The sequence below is a fragment of the Maniola hyperantus genome, chromosome 3, assembly GCF_902806685.2.
Source record: "Maniola hyperantus chromosome 3, iAphHyp1.2, whole genome shotgun sequence".
In the NCBI taxonomy this organism is placed as follows: domain Eukaryota; kingdom Metazoa; phylum Arthropoda; class Insecta; order Lepidoptera; family Nymphalidae; genus Maniola; species Maniola hyperantus.
The window spans coordinates 7,507,472-7,522,653 of record NC_048538.1 but is presented as its reverse complement, the minus strand read 5'-3'; the positions used below and the strand labels follow the sequence as shown (position 1 = coordinate 7,522,653).

The window sequence follows — 15,182 nt, the reverse complement described above, 5'->3', positions numbered from 1 at the left end:
CTGCGGTGCTCCAGGCTTTCCAACGAGCCGGTTAGTTTAGTATTTGAAAGTTTAAGACATAGTCAACTATTAGGTAGTTTACCATCGCGTCCGTAGTTCTAATCGGAATTTTTGTGATTTGCTTTGGATATTACTTAACGGTTAATTTTAGTACAATGAAGCCAACATTTGCAAATTAGATACATAATTTTTACCTTAGTTACGAGACAGTCCGTAAATAGTCCAACCAAAAATCTTTCAGGTAGGTAACTTTCCACACAAGGGTCATTCGATTTCTGAAACAAAAATAAGCTCCACAATGCCACAGACAGGCATAGCTGTAAAGCTTAGACACATCCCACTCCTGCAATGCAACAGAGTGGAGCATCGACAGCCGCTCCACTCTGCAGGTATGCCTTGTGCCTTATTATATTATGAGGCGAAAAAACCAGCCAAGTGCGAGTCAGACTCACGCACCGAGGGTTCCGTACTAGTCTGACGAAACGAAAATCTGTCAAAACGATAACAACTCGTATTTTTACATTTTACATGATAAGTTTTATGTTAAAATCGGTAGTAAACCATTCAATAAAAAAAAATTAATAATAAAAATTTAATCAATATTATGCATAAAATAAATAAAAATCTGTATTAGAATGTACAGGAAAATCCCTTTCATATGATAGATACCTACTTCTTTTTTACTACATGTACACATTTAATTTTTTTTGTTATGTAATTGTGTGTATTCACGGTTTTCGGATTTTTCCCCTTACGTGTACTATAAGACCTACCTACCTGTCAAATTTCATGATTCTAATAGGTCAACGGGAAGTAGCCTTGTCTACCTTGACAGACAGACAGGCAACAAAGTGATCCTATAAGGGTTCCGTTTTACCTTTTGAGGTACGGAACCAAATGTAAGTACATACCTAAGTTATAATATAATAATGCAATAATAATTGAAGGGAAGTAAGGATAGCAAAATGAAACACAACACTTTGCTTAATACATTAAGAACATAATATTATAAAATATTTTCAGCCTATCTGAAACATAATCTTAGGGGATCTACATATATTTACATAAAACGAAAGGCGGATGGGTTCAGTCGTCGAGCAGCGGGAAGCCGCGCGCTGAGACGGGGTCGGGCGCGGGCGGCGCGTGCGGCGCGGGCGACGCGGCCGGCGACGCGGCGGGCGACGCGCCGCGCGGCGACGGCAGCGTGGCGTACACCGTGGGCCGCGGCGGCTGGTACGACGGCGCGTACGAGTCGCTGCGCGGGTTGTAGAACGGCGAGTCGTCCGCGCTGCAGTCCAGGTTCGGCGAGTAGGGGGTCACGGCCCCGCAGGAGGGCGCGTCGTCGCTGGGCCGGTAGGCGGGCGCCACGGGCGCGTACACCGTCCGCCGCGGCGGCTCGGCCTCCGGCTTGTGGTGCGAAGACGGCGCGTATGCGTCCGACCATCGCGCCTTGCTCGGCGTGAAGTCGCCCTTCACGTACAGCTGTATGGGCCGTCGGAAGCCCTTGCTTGCGTGCTGCGGAACTCCCAGTATGCAGCACTTGCTGAACCCGACCTCCGGCGAAAGGAGATACTCTCTGAACTTGTTCGGGAATAACTCGATCGAGTTGAAATTCTCGTAAATGGTTGGCTGTAACAACGAAAAATACGATATTATACTATTGATATTCAATTATCGCTCCTCTTTAGGTACTAGTAAATGAACAGAAAAATATGTCATATTTATTCGAGAGTGATGCTTTCAAATTGTTAAAAATACGATAAAACGGGACATAGTCAATCATCATCATGAATTATCTCAACCCATCACCATTGAGCACAGATCTTCTCTCAGAATGAGAAAGGGATTAGAAAAGAAAGGGTTTAGTCCATCACGCTGGCCAAGTACGGATTGGCAGGGTATACCTCCAAAAAGATTTTGGAGAACTCTCAGGAATGCAGGTTTCCTCGCGATGTTGCTAAAGCAAGTGACATTTAATTTATTGAAACGCACATAACTCCAAAAAGAGTTGTGTACCCGAGGTCACACCCTGGACCCTCAAATAGGAGTTCAAAGTCTAAGCACTATACTATTGCCGCTTCGATTTAGTCAATATCTAGGTAAAATTGTAAGTGAAAAGTCTGTTTCTATTTTGTTTTTCATAAAAGTAAACTACCGTCCAATGTACCGTACCCTAACTTTTCACGGATTTTGATATTTTTGGACTTTATCGTAACATAAAAATATTAAAATATGCATGATTTGCATGTTATATAACATTTTATTATAAACAAAGCCCAATATTTTCATAATTTTCATTAATTTTAGCCAATTTACGTATATAAATGAAAGTTTTGAGGTAGTTTAGGAAATAGGCAAAGTAGTTATTGCTCATATTCCTAACATTGCCTGATGCATTTGCTCCAATATTAATAATTTGATTTTATCCTGTCACAGACAAGATCTAACTCTAATCCCTAGAGAATACAACCCAATTTTCAATGTTAAATTTAGGAAGTGTTTTAGTAGGTAAAATCGTTGGGGCAATGTTTGGACACAATTTTATACAACTTCCATACATTGACAAAAAATGCATAGGGCTGTCTCGTTAGTAATATAAGAATGAAATAAAATATTTAAAATATTTATATTTATTATTTAAGTAGGTGTGACTATATATATTAAACTCGCGTAGTTTAACAATTAATCAGTCATTGCGAGTACCTCGTATTTATTAGAAAACCATCAGTCTTAGAAAAACAAAATATTTGGTAGATAGGTGACTATTACGATAAACTTTAAACATAGTAACATTACTTAAGATAGTACCTAACTTTTTACTAACGTAACCTCGAGCTTAATTCACTATAATCCACCAAGTCATACAAATCTGTATTGTACAACGTGCAGCGTTCTATTTCGAACCTATTTCTGCCTTATTCTGAAACATACTCGTACATACGAACATTCCTCCTCCTTTTTTGAAGTCGGTTAAAATCAAATTACAAAGTTGTATACCCTAACCTAGGCAATGTTATGTTCAATTGTGCAGAAAAGTTGCTAAACTTTGCCTATTTCAATATATCTCAGTAAATATACGCGAATTTCCATCATTAATGATGAGAAATGAAAGATCTGTTGACGTTTTATAGAATGAGAATAAAACAAGTTAGGAATAAACACATTTTAATGAGTTATTTGAAAAGTTTTTCAGCAACTCATAATAACCGTTTTGCCGCACTTTCGTTTGACACTCGACTGGCGAAAATTATGCATGCTACTAACTTAACGGCACCAATTTGGTGTAGCCAGATAATCATTCTAAAAACTGACAAATGTTTCTATTGCTACACTAATAAATTAAATAAGATAAGATTAGCTTTTTTTCATTTTAGACAAACTTTGGACGCGAGGCAAAATTAGGCATTTTGACGGTAATACTATGAAACTATTATGAAAAACTTAGTATTTGTGGTTATTGAAGTTGGTATATAATAAAATTATATTTTTGAAAATTATGTATTTCACAAATTTTAGTGATGCTACACCCACTTAGCATTCCGACTGCTATGGCGGTACCGCTTCCGACGGAAACCCTAGCTTAGATACTTACAGTTAGTCGCTTCTTCTTCTTGTAGCTGGCCCAGTTCTGCGCCTCCAGCACCAGCTTGCCCCCAGGGCGCAGGTCGGCGAACATGCGGCGGAAGGCGCGCTTCAGCCCCGCGTCACCCCAATTCAGGTGCAGCCACTTGGTGGTGGACAGGCACAGGATCAGGTCGAACTGCGGGCTCTCCATGCTGCCCACCGCGAAGTCTTCGCGTGGGACGTAATTTCCCTGGGAAAATTAAATAAATATTTACAAAAACAACCACAGTTGTAGGCGCTCCGCTCGAATCCGACAATCGGTGACGGATTTTTTCAGCAAAAAATGAAACAGAGATTCTATTCTATTCTATTGAAACGCACACACGTCAAACACGTACTACGAAAAGTCAGTCAAATTTATCGGCCCGATACAAAAAGTCTAACGTGGGCGGGAGCGCCTTAAAAAAAAGTTTGACTTATGCATAAATGTATATAGTACGCGACAGGTTGAGATGGTAATTGGGATGGGGACGCACACTAGCTGAGCCCCAGCGCCAAGAATGGGAACTCACGGAGCGGTTTTCACCCGCGCCCGCCGCGGTTGCGGGACCGCAATACTCGTGCGAACATGAAATACATCATACATGGAAATGTAGATAGCAATTTTCACGACGCGATTTATTCCCGCGGAGTAAGCTGTTGTTTGCGGGCCCCCTGCACCGACGGGAAACTTGTAGAATCGTGCAGGACGCGGTCGCCCGCAAGCCTTACGTCACCCGCAAGATCTGCGATTGGTCTTCGGGCGAAGTGAAGTAATTCTTTGCAGCCGTAAATAACCTCCGCGATCTTGCGATCATCGCCCGCCAAGTTTGCGGGCGATGATCGCAACCGCGGCGGCTGCGGTTCCCGTACAAACAAGCGGTCTCGTGAGTATAGAAATAAAACAGTTCTCCCGCAACCGCGGCTGGCACGGGTGCTAGCCGCTCCGTGAGTACCCACTCTCCCGGGGCGGGATAGCGCGGGTATGCGGGTAGTCCACCGGCCTTATGAGGCGGGGTACGGCGCCTTAGGGACTGCCATCGGGGTGTGCCCCGATTGCAGTTTCGACCTGTCACGAACTATGCCTATAGTTGAGCCATTACGAACGTGCGAACTGAGTCATAAATCATTTTTATCAGACCTCTCGCTCGCACTTACAGGCCTTATGGAACTGGAACCTGAATCTGGCGGTGTGTAACAATAAAAAAAAGGATTTGTCGATAACAGACTATAAAGAGCAAAGTCTTCCTTCCTAGTTTTTGGAAGGAACAAGGCTCTCCACCGTATGAATATTATTTGTTTTTTTGAGTAAATTGTATAGCTTACCTGTTTGAATGAGACATTATATGGAAAAACAGGAGTTGGTACTTCAGTCTTTGGATCTCCGATGGGGCCAAACATAAGCGACATTGACATGGGAAAGAAACACTGTCCATGTTCTTGCTTATGTATAGACTTTCTATTCTTCCTCGGCTTTCGTAACTTCCTCCCAGTCAAGTTCTTCTTTGAATCATCTTCTTTATCATGTTTTTGATCTGTGATTGTACATTCCTCGCATTTCTCATCTTTACACTTATCACATTCGGATTTCTTGTCGTCTCCATCATTTTTCTTGTCTTCTTCTGTCTTTGGTTGTTCTGAAGGGACAGGAATTAAGGATCGAAGATTCTTCCTTGCCCTGCCTGAAAGAAGAATACATGCTTATAAGTAAAAGCAAACAGTCACAGTACCAAGAACAATCTGATTGCAGATAAAATAAAATCTAATAAGATTTTACTGGTTTAGGATTATTGTTTGGTAACTTGTCTAGGTTAATCATGACTTTATTTCTATTATAATTAAGAATCTTTGTGAACCAGACCCACTCAAAAATCACTGGGGACAATATATCAAAATTATATTGTAATGATTACAGTCAATTAACATTCATGAAGTTACGAATCATGACTCATGAATCATGACTGACATGGTTAAGATTCACAAGTTACATACAAAACACAAAAACTATTCTTTTCCAAGTCTCACTTTTCATTTTGACTAGTGTATTGTTTTTTTTGTGTTAATTTTTTATAATTTGTATATGCTTCTATGAAGCAGTAACAGGTTTCTATAACTGTGCTAAATTTCAACTTTACAGCTATTACGGCGGTTACGCACTCATCCGATCCGAGTCCGTGAGAATTCGTTCCGAAGTAGTCATAGAACTATTTGTATGGTAGCTTATGACATGTGACGTTGATATTTTTTATATCCCTATTTTCAAGGATTCGGATCGGATAAGTGCGTGATCGCTCTTATGGTTTATTTTTAAAATAGCTGTGACACCAGACAGATAGACTGACAGAGAGACGGCCTAGACGAAACTATAAGATTGTTTTACTGTAAAACTCTACGGAGCCATCTCCACGGACGAGAATTGCGGCTATAGTCTCACCATGTGAAAAAATTCGATACAAACTATCGCCGCGATAGTATCGCCCTGCGGAGATTGGCCTATAGAGTTTGTATCAAATTTTGTCACACGGCGAGACTCTCGCCGCGATTCTGTCGGCTGTGGAGATTGCGCCTAAAAAGAGCTACATACCAATGAGTACTGGATCAATGTCGATTCCTGTAACAGATTTGGCACCGAGTGTTCGAGCCACCGCTATGGAGATGTGGCCCACGTTGCAACCAATGTCCAACACATCTTTGTTCTGAAATAGGTGCCGGTGCATTTCAAACACTTGAAGTCTTATGTCCATCATGGCATTCAAATTGCGATAGCCATAATATCTGTAATTGATAAGTTACTAGTTAGCCAAATGTAATTATAGTATATAATTTTTGTGACAGTGTTTTACCTACACTTCAAGGTAATTTCTAAAACATTTCGGAACCGGCAGGATGCGAACGTGCGTCTCCCTGGCTATCGCGCCTGGAGCGCCATCAACCAACTAAACCATGGTTCGCTTACTGTCCAGTGACGAAATTCAAGATATTATATATTCAAAGTAGTAGGTACTGAAGCGACTGTTAATGCCATCTAGTAGCGACACATTACAGTTATCCAAACTACTTTAAAAAAAAATAACTTCCTGTGGGTGGTTACTAAAAATAAAAATCCTGTGGGAACTCTTTGATTTCCCGGGGTAAAAAGTAGCCTATGTAATTCTCCAGGTCTTTAACTATACCCACGCAAAAAATCACGTCGATCCGTTGCTCTGTTGCGATGTGATTGAAGGACAAACCAACAAACAAACATACTTTCACATAGTTGTTTTAATAATATTTTTGGTTAAAAAAATTAAAAGCCTATAAGTACTCTGTAATAAAATGGAATTATTATTTTCTTATCAGCTACAAAATATTGCAACAAAGAATTAATAAGTTAGGTAAGTAAAAATTTAAAACTAAAAAAACTCAGAAAAAATAATTTTATAGAAAAAGAAATGTACAAACCTATCATAATTTCCGTATTGATATCTGGAGTTTTTGGGATGAAATGTTGGTGCCTGTTGATCTTCTTCAGAAGTGCTCTTTAATTTAGTTCGATGCGGTGAGGCTGGGCGCTCCGGCGCCCCTGCCCGCGGCTGCGGTCGGGCACGCATCCATGCTCCAGGCTGGGGGACCACTGGACTCACTATTTTATCCAAGGAATCCATCCGCCTCAGCTTCTTGCCATCTTTACCTTTCAATGAACTGTTGTCACTGTCACTGCAAGACCTCTTCCGAGACTTGGATGTAGATGGTTCTGGAGGGAGAGGCTCTTTAATCCCCTCCTCTTTTTCAGGCTTAACCTCAACTGTGGGTTCACTTGGATTTGTGTTTGCATTTGTCTCGGTTGTGCGACGTCTTATTCTTGGCTTTTTTCTTGGCTTGCGCTGTTGCATTTCAAGTCTTTTCTCATATTCATCATTATCCAAAGGCTCCATGAGATTGAGCGGATCTCTTATGTTAGGTGGGATTATAACATCTATCTTAGCCTTGTGCCTCGGGGGAGTGGGCAGAGGTGAAGACTCAGGAGTCACTGCATTCATAGCTCTGTTAACGTTTTCATCTTGTAAGCTATTTAGGTTTAGAGGATCAGAAATGTTTCCACCCAGAAGGAATTTCGTAGGTGGGATAAAAGTTTCCTTGCGTGGCCTTTTGGTTGGAAGAAAGTATTTAGATAAGGAAGGAATACTTTGTGCTCGTTTCTTATTTTGTTTGAATTTTGTGCCGGTATGGTGAAGCCTTCGCACGGCGCTCCTCTCCAGGTTATCCTTCTTCCCATGCCTAAATTTTTTCTTTGTTTTCTTTGAGGTACCTGCTCCAGAAATTTCGCCTTCTTTTGAGGTGTTGCCTTCGTTTCCGGATGGATTAGATGCCACACTCGTATTCAAAGATGGGTCTGTAGTGTCCGCAACATCATTTTCCGAATTATCACCAGCGTCGTTTTCGACGTTCTCATTTTCATTTATACTACCACTAGTAAGTATATTTTCTTCTGAGCTACCCATTATTTAGCTTATTTCATAAAAAATATTCACATATTATATCGAAATCCTAACTGGAAATCAAATTTACCGCCACTCTTCTTCTTGCAAAATGTACAAGGACATCCGTCAATGGTGATAAACAGGTCTAGCGATGGTATTTATAGTCGAAAGAAATTGGTATAAAGTACTTATACATCACAAATCTGGTCTGTACGAAGATTCCTTGATGATAATTCTTCTTCAATTAATCACTATTTATCCACAATATGATTTCAATAATTATTATTCACCACACCACACACATAGAAACAAAAATGGCAATTTAACTTTTTTTTAGTGTTGCCAAAAATAAAATTACTTAAAATTCAAGGGTAAAAGACACGAAATTCTTTGTTTATTTAAATGGTGTGTAGCTCTACACTCCATAATTTAAAACTTAGATGCAGTTTTATCAATATAATCATCAAAGTCGGTTAAAACTACAGTTATCTCTTCACGGGCAACATCTCATTACAATCACATTACAATCACAGACCAATAACATATACGATATAATTACAATCATCAGCACGATAAAAGATCATCAGTGTGACAAAGGCCACAGAATACATTTACTCCAAGACAAGGCTCTTTAGGCATTAAAAAAATCTGAAATTCACTGGGTTTTTTTTAAATACTAGAGCCCATTCCATATACATAACACGTAGATAGAATAATATGTAGATTTAAGTACTGTGTAACCGCGTATGAGATAGCGATAGCACGACGTAACGATGAATAACAAGACAATATTACCATTGTTTAGTAGACAATATTTGTATTAACCGATCAACAATATTTCTATTAAACGTTTTTTATGTGAAAACAAGTAAGTAACTCATGAGAAATACAATTACGCCACGAATTCTCAGTTTGTTTCGCAACTAAAGTTGCATGCCTTGTATGTAAGTTGTATGTATTCTTGAAAAAACCAGTTACACGATAAGGGACAAAAAATAGGTTAGCTGCGTCTCTGTTTATCACATTAGTAACTTTATCTGTGCTCTCTTTTTAGTGTGAATGGGAAAGCAAACGTTCCTGTATCTACCTTTATTACTCTATCTACGACATAACATAACGACATATCCTGTTAGATACATGGATACAGCATAAATATGTCTCCTCAGAATAAATACCTGTAGAAGTAGCTCTATTGTAATTCTTACTGTTAGAGCGCGATAGCTAAAGGCATTTAAGCTCTTATTAGAACGTGACAAAATGATTATGTTTTGTCCTTATCACCGTGGCCACTTTTTTTGTTTGTCAAGATGTATTTTGTATGTACGTGAAATCTTGACAAACAACGTGGAGTAAGGTTATGTTGACTCAAGTATTTTAAAGAAATAACTGGATTGTTTTGTTTATTTTTGTTTTTGAAGTCATTGTGCAATGGTAAAATACACGGAATAACATTTCACAAGTAAGTAACTACTTCTGCTTGAGCGAGAGGGACTGAGGGGGCCAGTTGCCTATATGTAGGTATATATCTGTGGTCTGCATCTTACAGCTATAGAACCTCTTTACCCGTTTCTACTATACAGTTCGACAAGGCTATCTTGGCGCGTGGTGAAAATCGGAACTGACGTTGCCGCATAGACTTATTATAGCGTTGCCGTCAAGTGTCCCCTTTGTTCTTGTTTGAATATTCCTACGCGTAGACTTCGGTCTACGACTCATCGACATAGGAGGTAATAATCCTTATTACATCTACGAAGTAGTACATAAAAATTCTTTGCTACGACTCTGAAGCCAACAGCGCCCCCTTTTAATGTCATTCAAAAGACAAGAGAGCCTTGTCGCACTGTACTTTCACAGAACTAAAGTTACCCAACTTGACTATAATATTTTGAAGAATTGCAACATTTCATTCCAAAAGACTAGAACTCAAATTCCGAAGCCACTCTCCCCAGTCAGAAAAAATATACGGATTCAAAATTTGAAACAAAAATTCCGTTGATTTGTTTTGACAAACGAAATATAACTAATAATTTACTTTAATTGTGCTAATTTAATGTTTTTCATTGTAAATTAAATAATTTAAGGTGCGTAAGTTATTGTGGTGTAGTGATGTGAAAATATAATGCGACTGTTGAAATTTATTACTCCTCTACTTAATCATTGGCCATGATACAGCCACTCATTTTATTTGATACTTATTTTGTAGTAGTAATTGAAGAGTAAGTCTCTTTTTCATTCATTACTTTTATATTATGCTTTTCAGATGTCGCGCATTCCGAAATACCCAGCGGCTGTTAAAGAAAACCGGCCAGGGTTGTCAAATACACGAAATATGACGAGGACAATTGGCGGCAGCCTTAGTGAGATGGATAGAAAGAACTTAATACTGAATCATACTAGACCAATGCGGAGTGCTTCGGCTAATACTGTCCCAGCTCCTCGCACTAAGAGATCAGCTACTGTACCCTCGACATCTGTAGCTGAGGTACCTAATAAAATAGCTAAAGTGGAAAAGAAAACTACAGCAGTAGCGCCTAGAATTGCTCCATATGATTACAAGGCAAGATTTAACGACTTGCTAGAGAAACACAAGGCAATAAAAAATGAGCTTAGTGAACTACGAGACAAGCATGTTGAAGTGTCTGATGAGTATGAAAAGGTTAAGGAAACAGTTGAAGGCAATGTAGCAGAGAGGGACATGTTGAAAGAAAAACTATTCAGCACTTCGAAAGATCTTAGACAGAAATCAGTTGAGTATGAAAGCTTAAAGATTGATCATGAAATCATAAAACGAGAAAATGAAGATCTGCTTAGTAAAGCTAACCTTCTGGAAGATGTCACAAATAGTTTGAAACTTAAGTCTGTAGAATTTGACAGACTTAAAATGGAGTTTGATGATTTATCGCGCCGTCATAAAAGTCTCAGTGAAGAGACTGAAGCATTGAGAGTTTTAACAGACCACCTCAAAAAAATATCTGTAGAACATGATAAATTGCAGTTGGACCACAAAGATGCACTTGACATTATAAGAAAAACTAAAACTGACACAGATGCATTGCAAAACATATTAGCTGCAATGTACACTGATCAAAGAGCTTTGAGAAATACTGTACAAGATCTGAAAGGAAATATTCGTGTGTATTGCAGGGTACGACCACCACTTCAATCAGAGGCATCAAAGCCCCTGTACAATCTAAATGTGCTTGACGCATGTTCCATAGAAGTGGAAAAAATTGAACTCCTCAATTCAGCCCGTAAAGGTAAATCTCAGCATTCATTCACTTTTGATGGCATTTTCACTTGTCATTCAACTCAGGAAGATGTGTTTGCTGAAGTTTCTCAAATGGTCCAGTCCGCTTTAGATGGCTTTAATGTGTGCATCTTTGCATACGGCCAAACTGGTTCCGGCAAGACTTACACGATGGAAGGTGGTAACGAAGATGAACAATATGGTATAATACCCAGGGCTATTAACATGATTTTCACTTGCATGAAGGATCTCAAGAGAATGGGTTGGGACCTAACTATAAAAGCTTCGTTTTTAGAAATTTACAACGAAATAATATATGATTTATTGAATTCATGTAAAGATCAAGCGAGTCGTAAAGATCAACCGATTCACGAAATCAAGATGATGAATTCTAAAGGCACTGACTTGTATGTTTCAAATTTGAAAGAAGAAGAAGTTAAGAGTTCTCACGACTTCATCAGGCTGATGTTATCTGCTCAACGTAACAGACAAACTGCTGCTACTATAAACAACGAGAGAAGCTCCAGGTCTCATTCAGTTGCACAGATTAGAATAACTGCTGTCAATGAGAAACGTAAGGAAAAGTTCACTAGTAACCTGAACCTAGTAGATTTAGCAGGTTCGGAAAGTGGGAAAACTACTCAGAGGATGGATGAAACAAAACATATCAATAGATCACTTTCTGATCTAGGCAAAGTGATCTTATCATTACAGACCAACCAGAGCCATATCCCATACAGAAATTCAAAACTTACTCATCTATTGATGCCGAGCCTTGGGGGTAACTCCAAAACCCTTATGTTGGTAAATATCAACCAATTTGATGAATGTTTCGGTGAGACTCTCAACTCCTTGAGGTTTGCCACAAAAGTAAACAGCTGCCGAGCAACCAAGGCAAAGAAAAATTTAACACAATTAGTTGACTTTTAACTTACTTGACATTTATTTTTACTGACCTACAATCTATATATTCCATAGTGACACTTAGTTATACTACTTACTAATATCAACTTTGTATTAGGTATTTATTGTACATTTTATTGTATAACTAAATAATATAGCAGTAGTATAACTAAATGATGCAACTTAATTTTTATTAGTAGATTTAATTAGTTATTTGAGTAATTTTTAAACGTAATTACTAAATACACCACCGAAGTTTTTTGTTTAATATTTTTAAGGCAATAAAACATATTGTCTACACATGATGTAACCAGAACGCTAGCAAAAACTTTGCGTTATTGTTATACTACTTAAACACAATCCAATACCAATAACCATTTGCCTCATTTTATAGTTTTAGTGATATAGTATTTTTCAAACCCGCAATGTATAGCGTGCAATACTTGGGTCAATGCCCCGTCTATGACGCGGCATTGACGCCTCTACCTCTAGCGTCAGTCAGATGTTTTATTTGCAATAAATCGTAAACTTATAATTTTTTTTTTTGGTATATCAGTTGTTATCAGTACTATCACCTGTCTTCGTTTTTGCCAGCGTTCTGGTTACACTTTGTATATGATTTGTTAATCAAATGCTTTTCTTAAAAAAATTACAACATAACTTACAATTTATTATGATATTGCTGGACAAGTTTTCGTTATACTTAGTATAGGATCCCGATATAGAACGACCTTCACCGAGCTGGTAAATAGATAAAACTTATTTTATATTCAATTTAATATGTCAATAAATATATTGCATATGGGTTGCCTAAAAAATTTCAGTCCAGGATGATTAATTAATAATAATAAAAAGTATGAACCCCATAGAATATGCAAACGTTAGGTTAAAGAAATAATTTTTATTTTCATTTAACTTTTATTCATTAATGCGGTGCAAGTTACTAGTTTCGATTTACCTGTTTATACCTGCCTGCCTGGGAAAAAAATAACATTTGCATATTCTATGGGCTTCATACTTTTGATTAGTATGGAATTTGTCAATTAAACAAACCAGTGAAATGATTTAAAATTTTTTTTTCTTAATTATTAATTAATCATATCCCGGACTGATAGTTTTTAGGCAACCCATATGCAATATATTTATTGACATTAAATTGAATATAAAATACATTTCATCCATGCTCGGTGCTCGGTGAAGGTCGTCTTATATCGGGATATTAGACTTTTAAGTTGTGTTATAATAATAATAATAAATTAAAATCGGTTGACGGTACCAGTACTGAAACGAATAATAAGTCAAATCTGATTTGTGATTTTAGAATTTGTGGGTTTGAGTTCAAAAAAAATTAAATAACGGTTGTACATTCCGTTTCACGCCAAGCCTAGAAGTGTTAATACCAAAAACATTTTGTTGTAATGTTTTCAATTTACGTAAGTCTATCAATGCCTAGTTGTGGCCAAGGCTTGTATAGTAGATACTTTTCTCAATGCGCGGAAATTAAAACTAAGTAATACCTAGGCATAAATTTTTGTTATTTCGATTTTGGCGGTAACAAGTTTTCAATTATGGCTCTTGCCGCCTCTTGAATTTTAGGTGGCGTTAAAGTTCATCACACTCATTGACTCATTTTGCCAAATTAACGTCTTTTCTATCTTCTTTCTTTCAAATACAATTACTTTTCAAAAGAACAAGTGACAACAATAATTTATTCCGTGAGAATGTTCATTTGTTTTTTTTCAATAAACAGCTTTCTATTTGCAAGCCAGTTCGAAATTTGAATAAAACGTATGACAAGTTAGGTACCTCCTTGGAGTAAAAATTCGTTCCATTTTTAAATTACACGACAGAAATGAACTAGATTTACTATGTAATTTATTTGGCCGTAAATCACAACAGAAATAGTTTTTCATACAACTTTTGCTGTCCGCTGCTCGCATGTATTTGACCTGTAGGTACCTAAAGCAATTTCGATTTATCTCGAAGAAGGTTGTCAAAATAATGCTCAAATTTCCAAGCATGTTTGAGAAATAGTGCATTACTGCACGAGACCGGGAAGTAAGCGTTTTCTGGTCGAGTGTGAATAAGACGGCCGAGCTTTGGCGAGGACGTCTATAACACGAGGCCAGAAAGGCACTTCCGGTCGAGGCATGAATATGTTTAGTGCTTTTCTTAAAAATTAAACCAGTAATTTATTTTAAAAAGTATATATACTATGTATTTTGCTAATTTGGCCTCCTCTCAAATTAGGTGTGCAATTAAATTCCATACTTGAATCATTTTATCTAGTAGGAAGGTAACTTGTTTTTAATAAATAATTTAAAACGAACTGTCAATTCGGGCTTTTTAATATGAAGACAAAAAAATTAACTTTTTAAACTTTTGCTCCGAATGACGCTTACAGCGCTTGAAACGCAATTCGGTAGAGTTCTGAATTCAAACTATTTAAGCTAAAGAAAAAAAAAATTAAAAATATACAAGATATTCAAGAAGAAAGATTATACCAAATTCAAACTTTCATAGTAGTAACTCACACTCGACCAGAAAACGCTTACTTCCCGATCTCGTGCAGTAGGTAATGTTCTAATTCCAAATTCAAACTTATGACTTACTTTTCGGGACAGCTGCTGCTGTAATACCTACTGGCCAGAAATGGAATTCCATACTTACTTTTCTGGACAGTTGTAATACCTACTGTTTGGGAAGTTTAACTTTCGAACCAATCTACAGAGTACGAAATGTGCACATTTCATATCATTTTTTAGAAAAATTAATTACCTACTCAATTATTATTTACAATTCAAATTCCAGATAGGTCTCAGAAATAGTTACAAGTGATAAGTCAGCGCCTCTATAATCTTTAAGTGATAAATCTTATAGATGACTAGACGGTGCCCCCGATTTCGTCCGCGTGATTTAGGTTTTTTAAAATCCCGCAGGAACTCTTTGATTTTCCGGGATCAAAAGCA

At 37.8% G+C, this 15,182-nt stretch overlaps 2 protein-coding genes across 2 annotated transcripts; one reads left to right on the top strand and one right to left on the bottom strand.

The window, feature by feature from the left end:
* Positions 1 to 578: 578 nt before the first annotated feature.
* On the bottom strand, positions 579 to 8,409 carry LOC117996607 (7SK snRNA methylphosphate capping enzyme bin3-like). Its single transcript, XM_034984710.2, has 5 exons — positions 7,045 to 8,409; positions 6,188 to 6,378; positions 4,930 to 5,285; positions 3,593 to 3,814; positions 579 to 1,629 (listed from the first exon to the last, which is right to left on the bottom strand). Exons 1-5 carry the CDS (start codon positions 8,082 to 8,084, stop codon positions 1,087 to 1,089), a joined length of 2,352 nt encoding a protein of 783 aa, XP_034840601.1. The 5' UTR covers positions 8,085 to 8,409; the 3' UTR covers positions 579 to 1,086.
* A 1,623-nt stretch (positions 8,410 to 10,032) lies between these two features.
* LOC117996610 (protein claret segregational-like) lies at positions 10,033 to 14,952 on the top strand. Its single transcript, XM_034984715.2, has 2 exons — positions 10,033 to 10,144; positions 10,324 to 14,952. The coding sequence occupies exon 2, from the start codon at positions 10,324 to 10,326 to the stop codon at positions 12,238 to 12,240; it is 1,917 nt and encodes a 638-aa protein (XP_034840606.1). The 5' UTR covers positions 10,033 to 10,144; the 3' UTR covers positions 12,241 to 14,952.
* The last annotated feature ends 230 nt before the right edge of the window (positions 14,953 to 15,182 follow it).